The sequence below is a fragment of the Haliotis asinina genome, chromosome 7, assembly GCF_037392515.1.
Source record: "Haliotis asinina isolate JCU_RB_2024 chromosome 7, JCU_Hal_asi_v2, whole genome shotgun sequence".
Classification (NCBI taxonomy): Eukaryota; Metazoa; Mollusca; class Gastropoda; order Lepetellida; family Haliotidae; genus Haliotis; species Haliotis asinina.
In genome coordinates, this window is record NC_090286.1 from 61,118,614 (window position 1) to 61,143,563 (window position 24,950).

Consider the following 24,950-nt stretch of genomic DNA (forward strand, 5'->3'; position numbering starts at 1 on the left):
AAATGACCTCGACCCCTAGGTCAACCACGCCGGGTACACGTTGACAGGTTCTCAGATTAAGATCACAAACTACATTGTGCAACCTATTCTGATACAGGTAACTTTTGCATCTTGATTTCTTTTGTCACGAAAGGTTCCTCAATGTCCGAATCGTCGGTCACATGATGACAGAAAGTATAATGTCGTGTTGATCTGTACAGTATTTTCACGAAGCTACGACTGTGTTTACAAACGTATCTGAAGTTGTGTTCATACGTCATTAGTCACATTTATTATAGTCATTTGACTGGGACTGTCTTGTACATTATCCCAAAATATCTTTGATGTCTTTGATTAATTAATGCATGCCAACACTGAAGCCGAGGGGGTCGTTATAGGCACAGGTACTACAGAAATGTACCCCAGGTACCTTTCTGTATACAGAAATGTACCGTAGCCAAACTAAATGTACAGAATCGTCCCATTCTGCGTCATTATGAACGCCCAACCGGTTTCTTGAACACATACTTATTCCTGCCTGTCAAACTGCCAAAAAAATTCAACATGCCAGTGCCTGTGGGTCAGGAAGAACAATATACCGTGCCATACCATGTTTTCAGGGCATTTCTTTTTCGCACAATTTCTTTCGTACAGTGAGATGACAGCACCACCTGTAAACACTGTCTTGAGTGCAGAAGTTTCTGTCGCAATTGGAACACAAAATGTTTGAAATATCCAGCTTTCACGGAAATTGTGGCCTACATTTCTGTCAAACTACTAAAATTCTACCCTAGAACATAATGTAGTACATAATTCTGTATGCAGAAAGGTACCTGGGGTACATTTCTGTAGTACCATAGCGTGGTGTCAACTTGTGTATTTTTCAAATGGCTACTGTGTCCAGCTGCAGCACACGATTTAGTTGCAGTCAGGTGAGTACATTCATGACTGATTCAGGACTATTTGGACCCTTTAAATTTAACAATGGAACGTTCAAAATTGGATGCAGTCAAATGTTTCGAAGGTCAAAAGTGACAAGAAGTGCCACATCAAATGGGCTGATGGAAAGAGTGAAATAGGCCATAGTGAATGTGTGTTATTGATAACACTGTTGTGTCGAACTCTGATAAGTCGATATCTTAGTTGTCTCAATGTAATTTCTCAGTCCCAGCAAAATCCTTCATTATTTATCAGTATTTGAACCCTTTATATTTCGGTTATCTTGATATGATTTCATGGGCGAAACAAGCAAAATTACACTTTAAACTCGATATTTGCATGTCAAGTCAATATACACCTGCCTTTCTCGGACAAGTATCCATCTGAACTGTGACTGTCTCCATACACGCTGCAGCATGAATCAAAGGTAGAGGTAGTGTAAGCTAATTAAGGCTAATTGAGTTGTAGGTGTCCCTTGTTTGTTATTCCAAGTAGGATGTACTAACAATTTCAAGTTAACACTCCTGATAATGGATTATAGTACCGAAACAAAACATAGTGAGAATCTAATCAGGGACTTGTGTCATCTTATGACGAGCAATTGATTGTTGAGGTGTTACTAAATTGAAGACTGAAAAATATGGATTAGGAGTCAATTGAACAGTTAACAGTTAAAGAACTCTCAGAAAGTCAGAGAGGCTTTTGAGAGTAAATTAAGAATAGATATGCAATATACTGATTTCTTTTGTTTTCTGTCATTTGTTTCATGTTGGTGTGTGGTGATGTGCCCAACTCGGATGTGTCTATATTGGATAAGTCAGTACTTTTTCCTGGCTGAGCGGGCTAGGCAACTGATTTTGTGTGCTGGCAGTTAGGTGCCTCTGAGGGTGCGGGTTCGAATGCCGGATGGGACTCAACCCCAAAAGTACTAGAATTTGTGCTTTACCAAGAAAGTGAAATCTCAGATATGACTTATGTTTGTCCCATAAATATCGAGACATCAGTGTTCTGCTGTATCTTGATTCATCGCATAAATTCATAGAACTGAATAATGAACCAAACTCAGTGCTTATATTCATTCTTCATTCAAAACATGAGCACAACAAGTTTGCATATTTCTATATGAGGCTTTGTGATACAACATCAATGACATGGCTCCACTGTTTGCATCAAACTCTGCAGTTCCAGAAAAAGGTGTGTTTTGCTGTGTTCTTTGTCAATGTTCTGAATTTCTCATAACTTTCTTCATGATTCCACCTTTGGAAGAGAACCCTTTTTCTTTCTTCCAAGCTTGATTGCCTTGTACTCATATTCCCTACTTACTAATGAAATCCTGTGCCATCTTCTCAAAGTCAACTTTTGTCAGTTTCAAACCAAGCTGCTTTGTAAACTCCTGTGAATAAGAACACTCAGTAGCAACATGAGACAGAACAATGCCCAGGGATTGAGATTGTCCTAGATATGCCTTGCCTTTCAGCTTGTGTCACTCTTGTTTTGCAAGGCTGGTTGGCTGCAGTGTGTGCTGTCCTTCAGTGCAATCAGTCTGAATTTGTTTCTCTGCTCTGGTGTGCATATTGCCCATCTTACAACGCTGTGAAATAAATTTGTAACGATTCATTAATTGTATCAATGTTTGCACTATCAACTACGCAATAGGCATGTATCAACAAAAAACACATTTAGGCAATATATCGGGATATCTGCATCCTGAGGATCCATGATACATAGATGTATCACCACTAAACACAATATATCCAGATACAACTAACATACTACCTTCAAGTTGTAAGTAGCATTGCATTAGGAGTCTCTTTGAAATCTAAAATTTAAAAGCAAATTGAAATGTAGGAATTTATTTGTGTCTGCTGTCTTTGTCACATGAACAAAAGAGATAGTGTATAAGTGAAAGAATGTGAACATTTTTGAAACTCTGTCAACTGTGAAATGCTTGTCTTCAAGTAACTGAAGTATGTTTTAGTTGTTCAACAAACGAACCAGTTGTGAACAACTATGAAAGAGGACTTAGCATCTTTAAGAAAGAGAACAAAGAGAGGATAAAACATTACTTAAGAGTTTTTCACTGATTCTGAATTCTGATATGAAACACACTGAATAGTTTGTGGAGGTTGGTGCAGATACACAAGTTCCCAAGGAAACTTCAGTTCTAAATTAAAAGAACTAGTGGTAGTGGTAGTGGTAGTGGTAGTGGTAGTTTATTGTAAGTTCATCTCGTACATTCACATAATGTATACATAAATTTATAGAGCTGTGCATGCACAGTAAGAGACTTAAAGAGTATTAAAGTACATAAGATGGATAAAATGAATGAAATAAATTACATAAAATTATACAGTTGAAATAAGACATCACACACACATTTGCGTCTGCACATGTACATACATGCACACATACTGTCAGTGGTAAACGCAGATGCTCATGCAGAGATATACATGCAGATATTATGTATTAACTCTTTACATCTGACTTTGTTACATGAAAAGCTTCTTACGTATATATATGTGTGAATGTAACTCAAGTTCTGTATAACAAGTAAGGTTTCAGTTATTTTATGTATCATATATGTTCAGAAATTGTGAAGTATCGGGATACATATTGTATTGCTGCCACAGTATCGTGATAATAATTGTCTCACAGGTTCCCTGCCAATATTTTCATTACATATTGTATCGGGATATATCTCCTCGACACCTCACCATATCAGTAAGGGACTTAACTCTGTTTACACAGCAGAAGAAGACACCTGGATCAGGTCAGGTAATACTCCCTCGAGGACCCAGTCCAAACTCAACTGTAAAAGGCACATATATATGTATATAGTCATTAATTGTAAAATGCAGATTTCTGCTTCTGTGGGCAGTCATGTCAATGGAAGTATAGAAATTCAACTACCTGCAGGGATCCCCAAAGACCAGATGAAACTGTATCAATCACTCAGAATGTGAACAAACAAGCAAAAACACTTCTGTTTACAAGATACATACATGATCCATTGTTCACAGATTTATTACCTCGTCTATGAACAAGCAGTGGTTAACCATGAGTGTTGTTTAAGGTTGCACATTTTGTATAGTAAATGTAAAATAGTACTCAGATCCCACTTAATAAATTTTGCTTCAAAATAGGAAAAGCATATATTTGTGTCAGCTTTTTTCACATTTTGCCTGGTGTTTGCCGTGCAAGTATAGTTATGATTGTTTCTATTACTTGAATTTCGCCAATAAGTCAGTCATCTTGAAACAGTAGAAACTTGAAAGTGAAACATGCTGTCCTCTATTCAGTGAGAAGACTTCTTTTAGTTAAAAAGAAGCATAGTCGTCAGCAAGTATGTTTGTAATCTGTATGTAATCTGAATATTCAGGGACAATTATTTTGAACTTGGCAAAATTTGTACCTTATTTTGTTATTGTGGATTTGAAAAGTCATGTTTTTTTGACAGTTGACAATAACTCAGACCTCACGTTATAAATTGCATGTTGATAAACCATGAAAATCATTAAACCCAAAATAAATCCACAAAATCATTAATATAAGGTAATGAAAACAAATATTACATTAGATAGATATTCTTCGACTTCACTGAAAAGTCAGCAATTGATGCATTTTTCATTTCACATTTATAAATCTTTCATTAGATATTCAAACTGTAATTATATATTGTGATATATTCCACATTTTGCCTTGGTTAGTGGTAGTTTTCTAAACAATGATGTACCTATGCTTTTTGAAATATTTGTTAAAACTAAGCATGCTTTAGAAGTGGCTAAATAGTACCTTCCATTTAGGCCTAGTGATTGTTCTAGCTCAATATATGCCTTGTGTCCATGTGAGGTCTCAAGCAAGTAATGAGGTTTGGGGCTTTAATATATCATGATGATCCTTATTTAAGGTGCAGACTGACTTCAATTGTTCAACGACTAGCACTGTTCATGTCCAAACTGAAGAAATTGTGTACCAAACACAAAATAGTTTTACATTTCTTGTCAATCACAGTAAACGGTTACCTGAAAATAGGAATTGCTTTATTGGTATAAAATAAGCCAGTTTCAGGGGTCCAGATAAGCTGAATATACTAGTAGTGGATATCACAAAATCACAAGTAACCTGATTTCACATAAATAACATGTTTAATTTAACCATTAAAGTTTTAATCAATACAGCTATTATGTTGCCTTTATTAGAAATGAGAACAATACAGACAATAATATGTTGTAACAAAAACAAGCATCATTTATTCATTTGTATCATTGTCAGCCCTGTTTCTGTCTGGGGTGACCTACAAGTCTACTTTACATTCATTAGAAAATGGTTCTCTCTGGAAATACACTACTGCAGTTTTCTTTAATTGCCTAAATTGGATTTTATGGTATTTTTTTATAAACCACCAAATAAAACGTTTAACAGTTATCAGTATTTATGGAATTAATGTCTTTAGAACCAATTGATTGAGTTGTTTCACAGACATTTTAAAATGATGAAACAAGAAAATATTTTTGAAAGTCGTTTAACATGAATATTATTAAACTTTAGAAGCCGTGAAGTGTCTATATTTGACACAAGCAACATGTGGCTACATTGATCTGTTACCTGGATGGTGTTTGTTTTTCTGGGTCAATCTGTGCCCCAGATCGATGACAGGTGTGACCCACAGGCTTGCAGGTGTGTGTCAATCCCTGAAAATACTGTCCCTAAATGTAACATGACTTTAGCAAGATAAATGTTCTAGTTAAAATCATAGCCTGAGATAATCAGAACTCCACTATAAGACAAACCATTCACTAAGGCAAGGGTTATGTCTAGACAGTTTAATAAACTATTTGATGAGATAAACATGTCATCACCTACATTAAAGTAATATTATGCACCAATTAAGGGTTCCTAAGATCCAGCCCTGAGTAAGCAATCAAGCATCCAGCAAATGTGCCAACAAGATTAATGCCACTTAGAATAGGATTAAAAGATTAAGTACTCCCCCTGTCTGGTCATTGAAATTGTTCTGATAGGACACACCCCATTTTGTTTATTCTGCATTTCATTGGCTATTGTAGGTTACACCCATTTGTGTATCTGTCAGCAAATCATAATCTTTGTATTGTTTCAATTGTAGTTAAATAGTCTCCATATCAATTTGTCCATCAGTAGGGTTTAGACTCCCAACACAGGTCAGCTCTTGCCCCCGCCCAGAGGGTTGTACTGACTCTCTGTGGCCACCCTTGTTATTCTATTTCTTGTTAACAAAGTAATAATTAGCTTCTTGTGACTTCGGCTCTTTGCTGAGTAAATTCCCCCATGCAGACCAGCACGCCAGTTAGATAACGAATTTGATTGGAACCCTCACTTGGACCCAAGACCCTTATCATAACAGATCACAAATAACAAACTAAATATATGAATGGATATGGTTCGGTTAAGTGAACTGATGGGTGAATCATAACAACACCAGTAAATATGTTGCTAAAGTGTTTAATTTTTTTTAACTAATCAGCATTTACATGGAAGGATATGTCAAGTATGGAAGTCATTTCAGTATACGCCCATGATGTCAAAAGTGTTTGTTGATCAGTGGTGACACTTAAACCATAAATACAGGAAATGGCTTAAAAACTTGGTGTCGTCCATAGAGTTGCTGCCTTGCAGGGAAATGTTGACACGGTGCGGGGACTTGCATGCTGTTGTTGTTTAACAAACAAGCGAGTATCTGCAATGTTGTACACAAGGTTGTTCCGCTGTGATCCAGGGTGTTTGTCAGTGACAGAGAGGTTAACTCACCCTCAGCTGACATAGTGCGGCATCATGGGCAAGAGTGCATCAGTAGGTTTCCATTTGTTTTGTAAGATTCTTGTTGTAGACACGAGTTATGACTTGCTTTACTTAAAATGTATTTGGCAAAATGTTTCCTGCTATGTTTGGTTTTCTTTGAACAATAGTCAGATTTTGACTAGAGTGAGTCAGTTTGGCTGGTATTCAGAAAGGGAACTTGCGAACAACAATAATGGCATTATTTTACAAACTGTCTGATGTGTATTGCAGTGTATCTGTTCTGGAGGAAGCTTTTTCAAATCCATCTTCTGTATTGCACATTGTTGAAGTACTAAAGACTTTTCATTGTCTGATGTGTTAATACCACCTATTTTATGTTTTCTTGTGCCTTAGTAATTGACAGTACTGGATGAACAAATGAAATTTTATTAAATTTAGTGTTTTGTTTTAAACTTATGTATATCGACACAGAGAGGAACAGTCACTGCTTTATTCCCTGAATGTCAAGACCCACACAGGATTACAGCAAGTGCCGTGTTTTAGCGATTTTAGGTTTGATATCACCAGATGTCGAACCACCAGCCTGCCCCTTTCTGGACAGATGCACGATCTGCAAGATCATGTAGGTGGCCTAAAGCATTTTCAAACATCAGCAGAAATCAACTGATAAAAGATTTGACAAAGAGAACTACAATATGTTGTATTATTTTCAGAAGTCCAAGATGCCAGAGAAGTGTATCCTAGTCACTGGTGGGGCCGGCTATGTGGGCAGCCATTCCGTCATCGAACTGATTGCGGCAGGGTACTCAGTCGTTGTCCTTGACAACCTGGTCAATGCCAGTATGGGTAAGTACCAGATTATTTTGTACTCAGCAAGTGTCTTTAACTGTCCATCCATCCATCTAATCCAATTTATTATATCTTCTGTCAATGTAATTACATTACATTGTTTAAACTGCAGCTTTAATCTTCTCTTTTTGTAATCATGAACAACATGTCATGAAAAGTTTAGAGGATGAATGTAGAGTTCTTCCCTTCCAAACAGCTTTCCAAAAACTCTTGGCGTATATGATAGAGTTGATGTGGACTAGTCCCCAAGGCTAAATGAAAAAGTGAAATGTTTCTAGGGCATCAACGTGTCACTTTTATTTGACGCGTGACAATTTTTTATTGCCATCTAAAAAAAAAAATACCTCTGACTTGGCCACGTCCCGATCATCCATTTTTCCACTACAAGAATGAGTGTCTGTAAGAATGAGTATGACTGAATGTAAAACTCATTAACCCATGCTAAACTCCCAAGCTGTATTTCTGAGAGAAAAAAAAAATAATATGTTCCTCCCATATCACTTTTTTTTCTATCACAATTATTTTTAAAAGTCCTACTGCCCTCATCACTTTTGACGAAAATGTGCCCAAGAAACATTTAATCATTTTTATGCAGCCTAAGGTAGGTTAAAAGGGATTTGAACAAAAAGTCCCTCTGATAACCTGGTGTTACACACAGACAGTAGTGTCTGCTTATCTAGACATGCTTCTAAGACAGAATTACTATACATTCATTTGCTCAGGATTCAGTACAGTCATGATCCTAATTCCTATGGTCAGTGTGAAAGCGAAAGTCAATATTCATAACTTGGAACTCCACAAGCTTCATGTTGAATTTCAAGACACATATGAGCTAGTGTGACAGTAGTATGGAGTGTATTTAAGCAGATGTGATAATGTTACAGATAGTATATGAGCTACTGTTACCATGTTACAGAGAGACAAAAGCTTGTGTTGCAAAGCATATAAAATGGTAGTATTGCAGAAAGTATATAAACTAATATTACAATGTTACAGATAATGTTCAGACTGATGTAACAATGTTTCAGCTAATATTTAAACTAGTTTTTCAATGCTACAGAGAATATGTAGCTAGTGTGACATTGTTACAGACGTGTTGCAATAATACTGAGAGTATGTAAACTTGTTTTACAATATAGCAGAGAACATTTAAGCTAATTTAACAGTGTTACAGAGAATATTTTTACAAACTAGTGTTGCAATAATACAGTGAGTATATGAACTAGCATTACATCGTTACAGAGAGTATACTACCAACAAAATATAAGGGAACTGATGAAATGACAGTGAATGTGAATTTGCTCTGAATGTCCACTAAATCAAATTTGTGCGTGAGATTCAGTATCTGGTGTGTCCGCCATGTTGGGCAACACATTCACGACACCTTGATGGCATGCTGTTGATTAATTTCCAAATGGTATTGCCAGCCATTCCTCCTGAATCTTCAATAAGGTAGGCCAAGTTGATGGGTACAGGGTCCCAAACAGGCGTACACCCTTCGAATGAGAATGTTGGGCAACTTGACACAATGATGTCCCCTCTCTATCATTCCCACAATTCTCCATTTTGTTTGTTCATTGAGATACTGCCTCAGAGGCATTTTTCAGCATGTATTCAACTCTGATGTATTAGTGATTGTGAGTTCTCCAATACTTCTGTGTGCACACGCATCACGTGGTAACACACCCTTTCTCCGCATCGTTTGCTCATTCAGTTTCTTAGTTCCATTATTTTTTGTCGATAGCATATATGAACTATTGTTGCTTTGTAACAGAGAGTAAGCTATTTCAACAGAGAGTATACAAGCTAGTGTTGCATTGTTTAAGGGAGTATTTATGGTGATATAACATTGTTATAGGGGGTATATGAACTATTATCTTACCTCACACATAAATGTTATTTTCTGATTTGATAAGCACTCTTCTATTATTTTCAGTGTACCCCACTTACCAGCCAAAAGCAACTCATTCGGTACTTCATTTTAGTACTTCTTCATCTCGAATATCATCGATACACACGATGCCTGGAAATTGCCAATGTTTTGTGAAGGCAAATCTATGGAAGGCAGATACCTCTAAATTTGTTTTTCTTGTGTCGTCTGCACAATCTAGCGATGGCTGCAAAAAGATATGCCTCACATTCCAAGATAAAAATTTTGACAAAATGTTCAGATGTAGTCCCTGTGAATAGTAAGAAGGGGAACTACACAGCAGCGACTTTTCCACAACAATACCTGTGGGGAAAACAGGAAGATGCAAGAATCAAATTGTTTGATTCACACAGGCTGGCTAAGTGTACAATCCCTTCAGGCTGAGGGAACATAACCGTAGCAGGTGCATCAACCCATGCCCCACTTATGACCAGTGTTGCGTTGTTACAGAGAGCATCCGTCGTGTGGAGGAGATTGTCGGGAAGAAGATCCAGACATACAATGTTAACCTGCTAGACAAGAAGGCAGTGGAAGAAGTATTCAGCAAGGTAAGTAGAGACCACATGACATTCAGTGCTCATTCAACTTGACAGGAATCCACTCTCAACTGTCCCCTGAATGTATGGATATATGAGAAGTCCTGTTGCTATGGATACTTGTAACCCTAACTAAGTGGATACAGTTTGCCTTTCTACCTACTACTTTGTTTTGTCACCTATTGTCCTGTTTCACCTGCATACAAACTTCATCCTATTTTGAACAACAAATGTGATTGTACCTCACTTTTGTCAAGGATTTGATCAGACGTACTTCAAAATCAAGAAATTTGATGTTAAATGTGAGCTTGTCTGTCAAGTCCATGATTCTTGCTGACAACTCTCAGTTACCTCATATCTTCATGTAGTTCTCCCAGCATAACAGGGTTTGGGTTAGAGTTAGGTCAGAAACTGTTTCTGTGTGCTGGTGTGTGACACATGCTGTTGTTCAACTCATGCTGTTGTTCTTCCAGGCAGTATACACTGTTCAGTTGATAATGACATTTATTCTCTGTTCAAGCAGTAACATTCTTTAGCCTGTTAAGTATCTTTGTTCATTGTTTGAACTCATGATCTTGTTCCCTTTGAAAATTTTGCTTACTGCTGTTTGATAGGATGAAAATGTGGTGTATCTGACATAAAGCTGTAAGTTTTTGATCTGACAAAAAGTATGTGTTTTATATAACAAATACAAATACAGTGATCCTCTATTACCAATGCTATCTTGTTCTGTGGGAGGGTTCTGTGTCTCCTGGCACTAGTGGCAATGTTTGCCAACTGGCTATCAGGGCCTGTTGACGCTTAGTAGCTGTGAAATCTACAGGCCCTGAATGAAATCTACAGGTCCTTTTTGTTAAAGTCAAACAAATAAAAACAAAATAGAGTACACAGTTTCATCAATTAGCAAAGCACTGAAATACCAGGAAGAGAAACTTACATTATCGTAACATGATGGATCATGGATGATTCTCGAATGTAGAAAAGAAAAATAATTATGAAAAAGGTTCCAGTTCAGAAAAGGATGACAGATAATTTAGTGAAGGCCACATAAGGACCTGCACATATTTTAAACTGCCGGCAAAAATAGAATAACAGCCAGCTCTGGGCCTCTGGGCCATTGATTATTTCAAATGCTGACTAGTGGTAATTCTTTAAGAATATTTTCTATGTAGGTGTATGGGATATTTCTCACAGAGGCAATTTTTTGGTTGTATTTCATGGAACTTTTGAACTGGTCCTGTGTATGATTTTAGTTGGTCTTGTTGCCTTGAACCCCTAAAATAAGTATCCGAAGTTGCAATGTTATTGTCCTGGACAGTACATGGAAATGTCCCTGTATGCTTCAGAGAATTCTAGGTTGTTAGTCATATATGTCATCAGTATACATTTTGTGCATCTAATAACTATGTTTCTTCATTATTTCCTGTCTTAGCAGCTAATGTACATATGTCTGCTTGCAGCACAACTTCAGTGCAGTGATCCACTTTGCAGGTCTAAAGGCTGTTGGGGAGTCATGTGATCTCCCACTATTGTACTACAAGACAAACGTTGGCGGAACTGTCAACCTTTTAGAGGTCAGAAATAGATTTTGCTAATATGCTTTTTTATCTGATACAAGTTCAGTTCCAAAGGCTTTGAGAAACGATCAGAAGCTCAGTCACTCACTCATACAGGGCTAGTCAATGGTTTTACTGTGGATGCATTATGTCTGTCGGAGTGTTCCATAAGCTTCATTGCCAGGTCTACACGTTCATCTTCGAGCAATATACACAGCAATATACATCCTGTATACATTACACCAACTTCCAAAATATGCATTTATTAGTACAAGGAAGACCAGAAGGTTTTTTGAATACCTATGAAGTGAGTTCCATGTTTGTCTTCCTGACAGGTAATGAAGGAGAAAGGGGTCAACAACATGGTGTTCTCCAGCTCTGCAACAGTGTATGGCACACCACAATATCTGCCTCTGGACGAGAAACACCCAATCGGGGGATGTACCAATCCTTACGGCAAAACAAAATATTTCATCGAAGAAATTTTAAGAGATCTCTCAAATGCGGAAAAGGTTGGTGAAATTTGAATGCATTTCAAGATATACAGTCTTACACCATGTCTTTGTATGCTAGTGGAGGTGCCTGTAGTTTGATATCCCGATTGGTGTCCCCAACAAGATTGCACTGGAACAAGACAGGACAGAATCACGCAGACAGTTGTCTCCTTTATTACAACCTTGCATCAGATAATGTATTACGAAAATTCCATGCTGTTTAATTTGCTAATTACATGTCCTCATGCCCTGGCAGAGTTCTGCATACAGACTGACTGTAATAGAATGGGCACCGGTTGCAGTAGCAGACGTATTTGAGTTTGTGTTGTTGTCAGCAGTGTTTTGTATAGTACAATATAGTACAGACTTCAGTAGTTTTATTGACATAAATAATGGTTGGTGTTAATCCCTTTTGTTTTCACTATATCAAAACTGGGTTTTGTTCTGCATGAAAAATATATAAGTGAGTTCTTCTTCACACCCCTGCTTGTTTGAGAAATATCATGGATTTTTTGGTGCTGTTTGTGTGTGCAGCAGTGGAACATTGTTATCCTGAGATACTTCAACCCAGTCGGTGCCCACAAGTCGGGGAAGATCGGGGAGGACCCTCAGGGTCCACCAAACAACCTGATGCCCTTTGTAGCCCAGGTGGCAGTAGGTCGAAGGTCTGAACTAAAGGTGTACGGCAGTGACTACGACACTCCCGATGGAACAGGTGAGTGAAGTGTGAGGTCTATAGTTATTAGAATTACCATCAGCATCTGTACCTTTCTTGAAAGTGGATGCATGATAAAACTTTCAAGATATAGTGTTTAGCAGTTGCAGATTTGTACTGTAATTTGAGTGAATTGTCTCCCCTTGACCACAGTGGCTACAGCATCAAAATACTTTTTCACTTTGTTAATTACATCACAAAACATACTTAATCATGCTCTTATGTAAATACAAGGAAACACATATATGTTTCTCTATTTTATTCTTCCCTTGACTTAATTCACTGTTTTGCCTCACACACATTTGTAGACTATTGTCGCAACACAGACATATGGTACATCGCTACAGTGTTGGCACAAACTCACTTGTCACTGTTGGGAGATTAGAATGGGTCGGGAGAAGATAGTGATAACCCTCAAATTCCTACTTTCGAGATAATCGCTTTTGAAAGTTTAGTCATTCATGAAAAAGATTAGTGTGACCAGAGACCATATAATATATGGTCTCTGGTGTGACTTTTGAAATATAACAAAAATATGTTGTATTTATTTATACTTCTGGCAGTGTGCCAAAAAATAGGCAATGTGATTTGTTTGCAGGAAATTGTGTTTTTTTGTACTTGAAGATAGCTGCTGTAAACATTTTGTGTTGGTTATCAGTTTTATGCCAGAATGAGCTTGTCATACTCTTGCTCTAGGATCGATATTTCTACTTGTGTTAACCCACATCAGATACACACTGTTAGGTAAATTTATGGCTGTATGATTCTTAGGGAAATAAATATACTAATGGAAGAAGTAACTGTGCATTATTTGGTGTTAAGCTATTTTTAACAGAAAATAACATGATCTGTGGTGTGTTTCGTGATCACTGTTTAACGGTTGGCAGGATTATATCGAAATGTATTAGATTTGACCCTATGCATCGTGACGCACTTGAAGAAAATTAATGTAGTGTCAAAAAATTGGTTCACAAATTTAGTAACGTGTAAGCCCACTGTTGTCATTGATACAGACTTGATAGCGATGATGCACATTAAGCGATTGACGAAAGCTTGGAGAATGTTGTTCCACGTCTGATCCCACATTCAGCTAACATTAATGGCTGATTTTGGGCACCATGACGTAGACAAAATCTATTTTGAAATTAACATGTTTTCCACCAGATTTAGAGTCTAGAGAATAATCTACTGTTCTTCATTATTCAATATCAAGTGTCAAAACATGCAAAAAGAAAAGTTTATTGTGCACAAAGTGCACATGCCACACACGCCACATACGATGTGTGAGATCAAATTTCATGAAAAGTGCTTAGGTACATGTTTGTTTAGGGTTATTTAGTTTTTGTAACAAGATATTAATCAAAAAGACCGAGATTACTTTTGTAATCTGTGATTTTGCAGGATGTGAGTATAGAGTGACATCGCTCAAAATGCGACATTGTATTTGTACATAACGTATCATTTTGTTGTATATCTCAGCTTTAGTACAATCCAGATCATACAAATTTATAAATAATGTGTTTCTAGGTGCATATAACCTGCTTAGTCATTAAAGAAGAATTTACATAATAAAATTTCAAAGTTGGGTGGATTGTGGAATATCAAAATTCATCAACCAATCAGTATGGCAAGAACATGAAAACCCACTTGAAATAATGAAAGCGTGTATAAGTAGCATATTAAACAGTATAATGTCAAGAAGTGTTAGAATCAGTTCCTTGAGAAGTTTCTTCATTGTTGGGATCACGGGTCCATTTATAACTCTGATCTGGATGGAGATTACTCTCAAAACATCTCCACCAGACATCACATGTCCTGCCAGGATTTTGTGGCTTGTCATGTTCTTGCCAGAAGGGAACCACATGCACGTGGCTTATACTAAGTATGGACGTGATGCAACTCTGCATGCTGCCAAGTTAGGGGAGACAACTCATGCTCATATAGTAATATTGGACCTTGGAGACCACTAAATACAATTATCTGAGAAGAAGCATGATGTGTGGGTTGTCACTATCTTACCTTGACCCCTTCCATATTATGCTTGTATAATGATTTTTCTGCAATGTTTTCAATGAAAGAAATTACACACAACCAAGTACTTGGTAATTAAAATTAATTCGCTACATTGACTATATAGGAATCAATCCATTCTGAGCATTATCATTTGCAAAACTTATTTGTTTCTGACTGAATACTACAGTGTTAGTATGAGTAGCTTTCCCTGGTTGTAATACAAGAAGGAAGCTTGTGTGGAGCATATTACCTAGATTGTCTCCCCTGACTGCTTTCCAGGGTCAAATCAAACGTTTAACACGTAGTGTTGGTTTTAGGTGTTCGGGATTATATTCATGTGGTTGACCTTGCCCAAGGTCATGTGGCAGCGATTAAAAAGGTCGAAGAGGGCTGTGGTAACAAGGTGAGTTACTGAGCATTGGCCCATTTCACAAAGCCCTCTTACCGGTCTGACCTTGTAAAGCAGGTCAAAGACCACCTCTAAAATTTTAAAACCTTTTCACAAAGCCCTCTTACCGGTCCGACCTTGTAAAGCAGGTCGTAGATCACCTCTAAAATTTTAACCTTGTTTCACAAAGGCCTCGTACATTTACAAAATTTAGAACCCCAATTGACACTGTTGATGACTTCTCTTTGTCTTCTTTTGAAGACCTACAACCTGGGCACTGGACGTGGCTACTCTGTACTCGACATGGTCAAAGCATTTGAGAAGGCATCAGGAAAGTCGGTGGGTAGACTATTGTACACTAAATGCTGTGCCTACAACGTATTACACTCTCTATACAATACACAACAATCATGTATAATTCATTTGACCTCACTGTGCAATATAACAATCATAATCACTTTGCAATACACTATGCAACTACCAACTAGATTCCCAAATAAAACAGAATTAACTGTAGTATAAAATACTGCAAGCTTCCGTATGCAATACACTGCTTTCACCTACGCACATTGTACAGATCTGTCTACACCGTAATCTAACCGCCTATGTAGCATAAACACACTAATACCCCTGTACAACTCCCTAGTCTCACATACTCTGACCTGACCTTCACAATGCAATATACTCTATACAATTTACAACACACTGCTCTCCCTTACCCAACACACAAGACATCTAGGCACTAAGAATCTTGTTGAACCATTCCCTTTCACTGCAGATTCCATACAGTAAGGTTGAGCGTCGTCTTGGAGACATTGCTTCATGTTACGCTGATGCCTCCGTTGCCAAGGCAGAACTGTCGTGGACAGCACAGAAAAACCTGGATGAGATGTGTAAGTCCACAGTGGATATAAACAGACCATAATACAGTCTGTTATGTTAAGCACATGTCCTGGTCACTGTGGCCCTCATTAAGATTACACCTGTTCCGAGCCCCCTTTCATCAACATCGGAGTGATGGCTGGACAAGCTGCTGATGCCAAAAGACATTGTTCAGATTAAGTATTTGACCACCTCTATCCCTGAATCACAAGAAAATCCAAATGCTCATTTCAGGTGAAGATCCCTTGTTTTTTTTGCCTGTGTTGTTTGAAGAAATTGATTCAGTGATAAAAGTGCTTCACACATTTGTACAGAGTATTTACAAGCTCGTGGTTATCCCATTGGAAATCCTAGAAACTGTTTGTATATGAGATGATAGTAAATCTGTTAATACATGATGGTTGCCATGGTAAAAGGACCTCATCCCTTTGGAAATCCTAGGAACAGTTGTATATGAGAAGATAGTAAATCTGTTAATACATGATGGTTGCCATGGTAAAAGGACCTTATCCCATGGGAAATCCTAGGAACTGTTGTATATGAGATGATAGTAAACGTATTAACATACCATGCTCATGATGATGTTTTACAGGTGAGGATCTGTGGAGATGGCAGTCAAACAATCCTAATGGCTTCCGATCAGCTGATGACAAATAATGACAGCTAATGCTAGGCAGTAAATAAATTACATACAGTAGTAAAAACAGTCATAGCCCAGTCTGCTTCACAACTCCTACACAGTCATCAGTGATCTCTGTCAGGCAGCCAAGAAGAGGGACAGTTACATGGAATAAACATTTATTTTTGTAGATCATAGACAATACATACAGACTTGTTGGGAACATAGTGGAATGGTGAACTGTGTTTGGATGGCTCTCGTGTATGGTTTTTGTTGAGCTTTGAAGACTTCACTGTATCTAATATAAAACAGACCCTACTGGATTTCGCGATTGCGCGGTTGCAGAGAAAATCGCGGAATTTACCTTTCCATGCAGAAAAACATCTGGTCTGCAGAGAACACATTCCGTGCAGAATTCACCACATTTTTGGCCGCAGAATTTGCATATTTTAAAATTGAGTGAAACTGACTGACAGCTGAAATAAAAAGTAGTGTCAAAAGAAGGAACAGTTACACATAAAACAAACTGGCATATTTCCTGTGACAACATTTTCAAAATAATCATGATTAAAGATGCTTTATTATTAAAGCAAGTTTTAGGCATCGTTTCAAATAACATTAGATGAATTTGACACTGCAGTTACGTACTCAAAATTGATCCTTTTGAAAATGGAAATTGTTTCAGATTTCGTTTATATATAATTGTTACTTGCTTGAAAGCGGAAGTTGTTCGTCTGCATCAAAGTTACAAATGAGGGGAGAGAAATAACTTTCAGCAAGTGTTTAGTTCTCAACACAGAAAAAAGTGGGTGCTTTGTCATCAAACTTACTCAAGATGTGATGTGTACTGTCGACTTTATATCTGTGTTTGAGAATTAAACCATGAAGGTCTGTATAATGTTTTTGTTGTTTTTTCTAAATGTTTAACTGCAGAATGATTTGCAGAATATTGAAAAATACGGTGCAGAATTTTCTTAAATTTGCCACAGAATCCTTAAAAATTTGCTGCGGAATCCAGAAGGCTTTGTCAAATGGGAGTCCTGATGATGACTATAAGTACTGTACAACTTGGATGGTCGTATATTACTTCCATGTCTGATGGAACATGGATGTATCTTGCCAGCTTTTAATCTTGATAAGGCTGGTCATATGCATGTATTACAAGTTGTGTCTTTTGTAGGATCTTGTTTCCATGGAAACAAATACTGCAAATTTGTGGCCTTTATGCTCCTAGCTGGTGTTGTGTGTAAAATGTTGATGACATCTCACCTGTGTTTTGAGTAGGGGTCCACAAATTAAGCTTGTCTTACCTTAACCACTCACCTTGAAATGAATGTGACAGTATTTGGCATATTAAATGGTGATCATATTACCAGCATGTCCTTAAAGTCAGACCAGACTGTGGCCAGGGCCATACACCAAACTGTGTACATTTGTGAAATGTTGCTCCTCAATTTGCAAAAGAAGAAATATCTGGAATTGTCTAAGTCTCCATTAGACCTCCATGACTGTTATCATGATTATTTATGTGTATTGAAACTCATTTTATAAGACACTTTACTCTACAAGAAGTTGTTATATATCTTGTATATATGGACACCTGTATCGACTCTTATTACATGGAATTACATTTGTAAAAGTACTCCTTGTTTTTTTCAATACTGCTTTTTCTGCTGGGTGAACAGAGGCAATTTAGAACAAACTCCCTTTCCTAAGGTGAGACAACATGTGTCACCTGTGCTTCATTGTCCTGGAGCAGGACTGAGTCCTGGAAACTCTCAGGAGTCGAGCTTCAGAAAATAGTCACCCATACAGGAAGAGTCCAAGCTCAACTTCAACTGATTCGTGACTGGAGTGCTATGCATGGGACCACGCGCCACCACGCTTAGGTTTTTGCTGGTACCCAGATGAAACTCTTGAAATACGTCAGATTTGTTTTTAGAATGTATGCTGCCAAAGAGATAGTACCATAGGGATTTCAAGACTGGATTTGGAACTAGTAGAAATGTTCTGCTCACTTTTTGTTTTTGGTTAAAATGTATACACATGCTTTTTTTTCCACTCTGCCCCATTTCTTTGGCAATTCTTTTTCTGTATTGCAATGAATGCCTTGGATCTCCTCTTTACAATGACTACACGCTAGGACTGGATTCTTGTCGGTTTACCACTGTTCTGTTCCATGCCACTTAAAAGGCTTACAAACATTTCACATTTAATGCTAAGCAGTCACATATTTTAGCTGGAAAATGGTGTCAATTATGTTTTGATTTCAAGTGTGAATATTTCCATGATCGGCAATGCACAAGACCTTTAATGATTTTTTTTCTCACAAATGTTTTTGTCATTTATTATGTGTGTGTGTGTGTGATTATTTTTGTTGAAAATGTTAATTGTTAAGACATATGTGAGATTATGATCAAGTGTGCTGAAATATAAATTTCTGTAAAATTATCACAAACTAGCCGCTTTGTGTTATTTATTCTTATATACATGTATATGCTTGGTGGTCCAGATACTTTGAAGTGGGTGGTAAATAATTGTATTGTACATTTGGTTGGTGGTGATTTGTGGAGTATAAACTTTCTGACATCTCTAGTGTATTTTTCAAGTTCTCATCACTTTCATATTTCACTGGGGTTAATGTACACACTGTTCCAGGGACACAGACAGTACATTACAGCTTGTGGTTCCATAAACATGGTACTTTTATGATTATCTCCCCTTTCAGTGCATCTTGATCTGAAAAAACTTACAAATATGTGCACAAGAAGTTTGAGTTCTAATATTAAATAAAGTAAGGCTATATATAACTAAAATAAAGCATGTTTCCCGGTATCTTCCATTTGTCTTTATTTGCTCTGTATGTATTCATAAAAATCTCAACAAGTAACAAAACAAGCAATGCACCAAGGTTGTACATGGATTATCATATGGCAAGAGAATAGTGCACAGAGATTCCACAGTCATCATTCTGAACACTTGAAAACAAAAGAAAATATACTACAGAACTGAAAAAAACAACAATCTGAGACTGACCTCACCTGTATCAAAACATCAATCTGATATTCAACTAAACAGTCGTCAACATCCTCCACCCGTTGTACACAAACAGATCATTACTTCAGCCTGAATGTACAATTGAAAATAACAAAAAAGTTAAAAAGAAAAAACATTGGAAAAGCCAAAGATAAAGGTTCAACAGCTACCTGATAAGCACTCACAGTTTGGCAAAGTGATATCTCCCAGTTACTCAGTTACACTGAAAATCTCTACAGAACTGTTCAGTTCAACACTGACACAACATTTCATCAGAAAATGGTGAACAGTTTAGTTGCCATGCTCTCTCTCTAGACATGATGGATGGGGCACATTTCTTGGCTGGCAACAGTTTCTTTGGGGGATGACAAATTACAAATAAGGGCACTGTGTAAAACCATAAAACATGCATCAAATGTATGTCCCAATACTTTCTCGTTGTGGAGAACCAGCTCTATAACAACAAAATAATAACAAGGATTATGTTGAAATAAAAACAAATATTGCATGTCCATTAAGCTGCTACCAAGAATGTTATCATTACTCATAAAGTAGGTCACTTATGGACACTTGCTCCAGCAGGAAGAAATGAGTAGCACGCTCACAGTAACAAACATTCAGCCAGGAAAATCGTCTGTGGTGTGGTTCTGTTTACCATCAAAATGGAGGACACTGACAAGGCTCTGACACATGCGTTTTTGTATAATGGTGGTGTCAGTAATGTTCCAGCTTTGTCCCTGTAGCCAGTGAATAACCCAGTCCAGTATGGTAAATGACCAGTGTCTGACACTGCTAAGGGACAGTGACATGCCATCAACCAGCCAGACTTGACCATCCGGTCAGTATCATCCCGAGCTGCTCCAACGGAAATCATAATATCCACCTGACGCATATTGTGATAATGAACAGTGACAACAAAAAGATAGAGGAAACAAAACGACAATTGTGGTTACAATATGCCTGCTAAAAACTGTTGATATCTTCAAGAAATAAACACTGGAAGAAATCTGCATTGAATAAAAGTGCCGATAGAAAACACAATGCACATCATATCTAGGTCTTTTTCTGAAAACTATAGACATTTATCACATGGGGCATGTACAATTCTCACGCTAAACTTTACTCTTCACTGACATTCTAGTAGACTTGATCCTCTCCAACAATTTTTTTTAGGAGCTCTTGTCGGTCTTTAGGTGGAGTTATAAAGTATAACATCTGTTCTTCTGAGTACTTTTGTGTGACTGGCACTATGTCCCTGAATGACCAATCTTGCCAGTTGTGGTTGTACCTGTGGAGGAGTTCTTGGCGTAATGATGACGTTGACACAACATCTGGGGGCTCCTTCCGAGCAAGGTCTGGATAAAGCACATTTCTGAATATTATGACTCCTCGTAATGCAAACCAGCCTCCATATTTCGGATGTACACTCACACCATATATTTTCTGCAACAGATGCCACATGACATCACAAAAAACATGTTCAATCATTCTGTCTTATAGTGAATCATGATGGTAATATACAAGGCCGTACACACCTAAAAACGTATATACATAAACAAGACAACATATGAAAAGTGACCTGCTTATCAGATGTCACAAGCTGTGAGGCTATGTTATCCCCTCATGGCACCTCATGGCAATCTCCACCCAACCTGCTTATCTTGTCCCCCACAAGGGTTCCCTGTGATGTCCCCACCCACCAAGCTTACCTTGTCCCCCAAAGGGTTCCCTGTGATGTCCCCACCCACCAAGCTTACCTTGTCCCCCAAAGGGTTCCCTGTGATGTCCCCACCCACCAAGCTTACCTTGTCCCCCAAAGGGTTCCCTGTGATGTCCCCACCCACCAAGCTTACCTTGTCCCCCAAAGGGTTCCCTGTGATGTCCCCACCCACCAAGCTTACCTTGTCCCCCCAAGGGTTCCCTGTGATGTCCCCACCCACCAAGCTTACCTTGTCCCCCACAAGGGTTCCCTGTGATGTCCCCACCCACCAAGCTTACCTTGTCCCCACAAGGGTTCCCCATGATGTCCCCACCCACCAAGCTTACCTTGTCCCCCACAAGGGTTTCCTGTGATGTCCCCACCCACCAAGCTTACCTTGTCCCCCACATGTATTCCCTGTGATGTCCCCACCCACCAAGCTTACCTTGTCCCCCCAAAGGGTTCCCTGTGATGTCCCCACCCACCAAGCTTACCTTGTCCCCCCAAGGGTTCCCTGTGATGTCCCCACCCACCAAGCTTACCTTGTCCCCCCAAGGGTTCCCTGTGATGTCCCCACCCATCAACCTTACCTTGTCCCCCCAAGGGTTCCCTGTGATGTCCCCACCCACCAAGCTTACCTTGTCCCCCCAAGGGTTCCCTGTGATGTCCCCACCCACCAACCTTACCTTGTCCCCCCAAGGGTTCCCTGTGATGTCCCCACCCACCAAGCTTACCTTGTCCCCCCAAGGGTTCCCTATGATGTCCCCACCCACCAAGTTTACCTTGTCCCCCACAAGGGTTCCCTGTGATGTCCCCACCCACCAAGCTTACCTTGTCCCCCCAAGGGTTCCCTGTGACGTCAGAAGCCTGGTAGTAGTAAGCTGCCCCAGCAACATGGCCAGCAGTCTGTACCAGGACTTTTGGCCGGCGGTTCGGGTGCATCTCAAAGTCATGTATTGTTTCAGCTTCACCCTCAGGAAACGCCTTGAAAAATTGCAGTCAGACATTTTCACAAACAAGTAAATTTGAAGGTTCCAAATGTAAATAACAACATTCTTTTCTACATATTGCAAAGGACTCCATTCTGACTTAATTTGTATGAATAAGAACTACAAGAATAGTATAGGGAATGGGGGTTATATGACAAGCACCTCATGGTAATGTTTGTGGCCAAATAAGCTCCAATTCGATGACCATTTTTCCGGTTGATCATCATTCGATGACCATTTTTCCGGTTGATCATCATTCGATGACCATTTTTCCGGTTGATCATCATTCGATGACCATTTTTCCGGTTGATCATCATTCGATGACCCCATAATTCATTGGAGATGAACAGGTACATAGATATAAAACAAACCATGCCAGAGATTATACCGAGATCCAATCTGGTAATATGTCCCTCCAGGAGGAAGCACCATATACACCATATATAACATATACGTTGCTAGAGAAGTGTCCCCATTTCTTCCTTTCCAACAAAGAAAACAAATCCTCCAGCAATACACCTGGTATGAGCAGTACCAAATCCCTCAACAGTTTCACAAACTCTATTTGATGTGCCTTGGTCAACACTTTATAAACGGCAAACTTCAGACTTGTTCTCACGGACAGTTTGGAACCCAAGGACAGGCACCGCCACTGCAGCAACTGCCTTGCTGGGCTACCACCAGTGTCTGTCTTAAAACAGGACACCTCAACTTTCAAGTGTGGCGCCACAGACCACTGCCTTTACAGCAAGTATTGCGTTTTCTGAAAACACAAAAAGACGCCTTACATGACCTCAGAGCGACTCCCACTTCAAGTGCCAAACTAAAATATGATCTCCAACTGTTTCATAAACATAGAGAACCTCAACAGTGATGACTTCTTCCACCGGTGCATTCGCTACAAAATCCAGCTCATTTGGTAGAATACTGCGAGTACCAGAGAAATGATGACCACAGACAGGATCCAAATAATTTCCAGATTTCCAAACTACAGCAGGCCCAAGAATATGGAATTAACAGTCCCTTGGAGGGATTCTATACATGCAAAAAACTGACAGTAGTGAAATACAAAGGGGACAATAGATTGCTGCTGCTCTCTGTGCCAACGATTTCAGTCTATGGCTTCAACACATGGGGAATGATTCGAGACACCGCTGTAACAGAAAATGTGTGTTCTGTAGGTGGGCCATTTCAATGCAGGCTAGGCAAAATCTCCCACTTGCCCATTTCACCCGTATTGGTGCTCCCTTGAGAGCCAAAGTATCTGTAGTGACCAAGTGGGTAGAGCTTCTATCTATCTAATCGAAAAAAAGAACAAACCTGTATGCAAACACCCTAAATGCAAACATACATACGAAAACAGACTTTATTCTAGTTTAGGGTTCGACAGGTGTGTTGATCAGAATGCAGTGTTTACAGGTCATCCACACGACATTCCAGCCAAACAGTGCAGTCAGCGAAAGGCAGGTCCATGTTTGGACCAGTTCTAGCATATGCCCCACCTTCTGAATATCCAGATGGGTCTCCTCTTGTTTGTCCTATATGTTTTCTATTTTGTCACAGATTTTATCATGGCTGTCCAGCATAGACAAGGTATCAACCAGCATTGTTGTTGCTTGCTCTGAATGGTCCTCAATCTTCCCCAGGCATGGTGAGGAATTGGAGCCATCTCGCAGGTGGGCAAGAGGGTTGACGTTTCTGCAGCAGGTAATACAGCTGCGCTGGAGGGCGATTTCAGATTTGGAACTATATCGCTGGCAGGCTAGAGAGTCGACAGTTCTGCAGCAGACAATACAGTTGTGCTAGAGAGCAATGTTGGATTTGGAGCCATCTCATTGGCAGGCAAGTGGGTCAACAGTTCTGCAGCTTGCAATACAGTTGTGCCGGAGGGCGATGTCAGATTTGGAGCCATCTCGCAAGACCTCACTGGCAGGCAGGAGGGTCGAGGGTTCTGCAGCAAGCAATACGGTTGAGCTGGAAAGCAATGCCAGATTTGGAGCCATCTCACTGGCGAGCAAGATGGTGTTGATCTATGGTTTGATGTTGGGATCTTGCCTCCGCTCAGAGTCTCTTTTGGGTCTGATACTGAAGTGCTTTTTGACCTCACACGCAGGGAACATACCTCTAAAGGCACAGATTTATTGGATCTGGTCTAAAGACAAATCTCTTTTGGTGGCATGGTAGTTTTTCCTGGGTATATATATGTCACAGTCAATGTCTACAATCAGGCGAGCTGTGCCATTATGCACTTTCCTGCTTGTGCCATCCATAACGATTGTGCCATAAATGACAACATACAGCAATGAAATTATTGACTTGAAGTCTAACGTTGTTGATCACTGAAAACAATGGCGGCTGGTAGTATGAGCAAAGGTCAAGGTCGAATGTCGTCACTTTCAATAGTGACGTCATCTCTGTTGTTCTATGACGTGACTATATTTGTAAAATGTGTGTCAGTGACCTCTATCGTTTTGTTGTTGGCAGTAAATGCTTCTAAACCAATGCTGCTGTTTTTATTATTCTTTTGTAAAAAATTCTATTCATTTTA

The 24,950-nt window shown here is 38.9% G+C and overlaps 3 protein-coding genes across 4 annotated transcripts in view; 1 reads left to right on the forward strand and 2 right to left on the reverse strand.

The window, feature by feature from the left end:
• Window positions 1-19,513, forward strand: LOC137291710 (UDP-glucose 4-epimerase-like). Of its 2 annotated transcripts, none has more exons than XM_067823164.1 (10): window positions 1-97; window positions 7,410-7,542; window positions 9,926-10,023; window positions 11,472-11,585; window positions 11,903-12,079; window positions 12,596-12,776; window positions 15,107-15,192; window positions 15,439-15,516; window positions 15,956-16,070; window positions 16,652-19,513. In XM_067823164.1, exons 2-10 carry the CDS (start codon window positions 7,419-7,421, stop codon window positions 16,714-16,716), a joined length of 1,038 nt encoding a protein of 345 aa, XP_067679265.1. In that variant the 5' UTR covers window positions 1-97; window positions 7,410-7,418; the 3' UTR covers window positions 16,717-19,513. The 2 variants fall into 2 exon arrangements, with proteins under 2 accessions (XP_067679265.1, XP_067679266.1); XM_067823165.1 differs by lacking the exon at window positions 1-97 and adding an exon at window positions 3,663-3,693.
• Window positions 1-24,950, reverse strand: part of LOC137291711 (replication termination factor 2-like) — a 559,227-nt gene that overhangs the window by 52,286 nt on the left and 481,991 nt on the right. The window lies entirely within an intron of this gene.
• Window positions 19,512-24,950, reverse strand: part of LOC137291713 (cyanocobalamin reductase / alkylcobalamin dealkylase-like) — a 9,892-nt gene continuing 4,453 nt past the window's right edge. The window contains exons 3-4 of the mRNA XM_067823171.1: window positions 22,245-22,397; window positions 19,512-21,157 (exon numbers count right to left, since the gene is read on the reverse strand). Of these exons, the coding sequence (XP_067679272.1) occupies window positions 20,852-21,157; window positions 22,245-22,397 (459 nt within the window). The 3' untranslated portion in view covers window positions 19,512-20,851. The remainder of the gene's footprint in view (window positions 21,158-22,244; window positions 22,398-24,950) is intronic.

Bases quoted from the DNA above. Each gene is read 5' to 3' on its own strand.
- LOC137291710 (XM_067823164.1), top strand. From the start codon at position 7,419: ATGCCAGAGAAGTGTATCCTAGTCACTGGTGGGGCCGGCTATGTGGGC. The intron at 12,777-15,106 runs GTGAGTGAAGTG...TGTTGGTTTTAG, and splicing joins CGACACTCCCGATGGAACAG to GTGTTCGGGATTATATTCAT. The intron at 15,517-15,955 runs GTGGGTAGACTA...CTTTCACTGCAG, and splicing joins AGAAGGCATCAGGAAAGTCG to ATTCCATACAGTAAGGTTGA.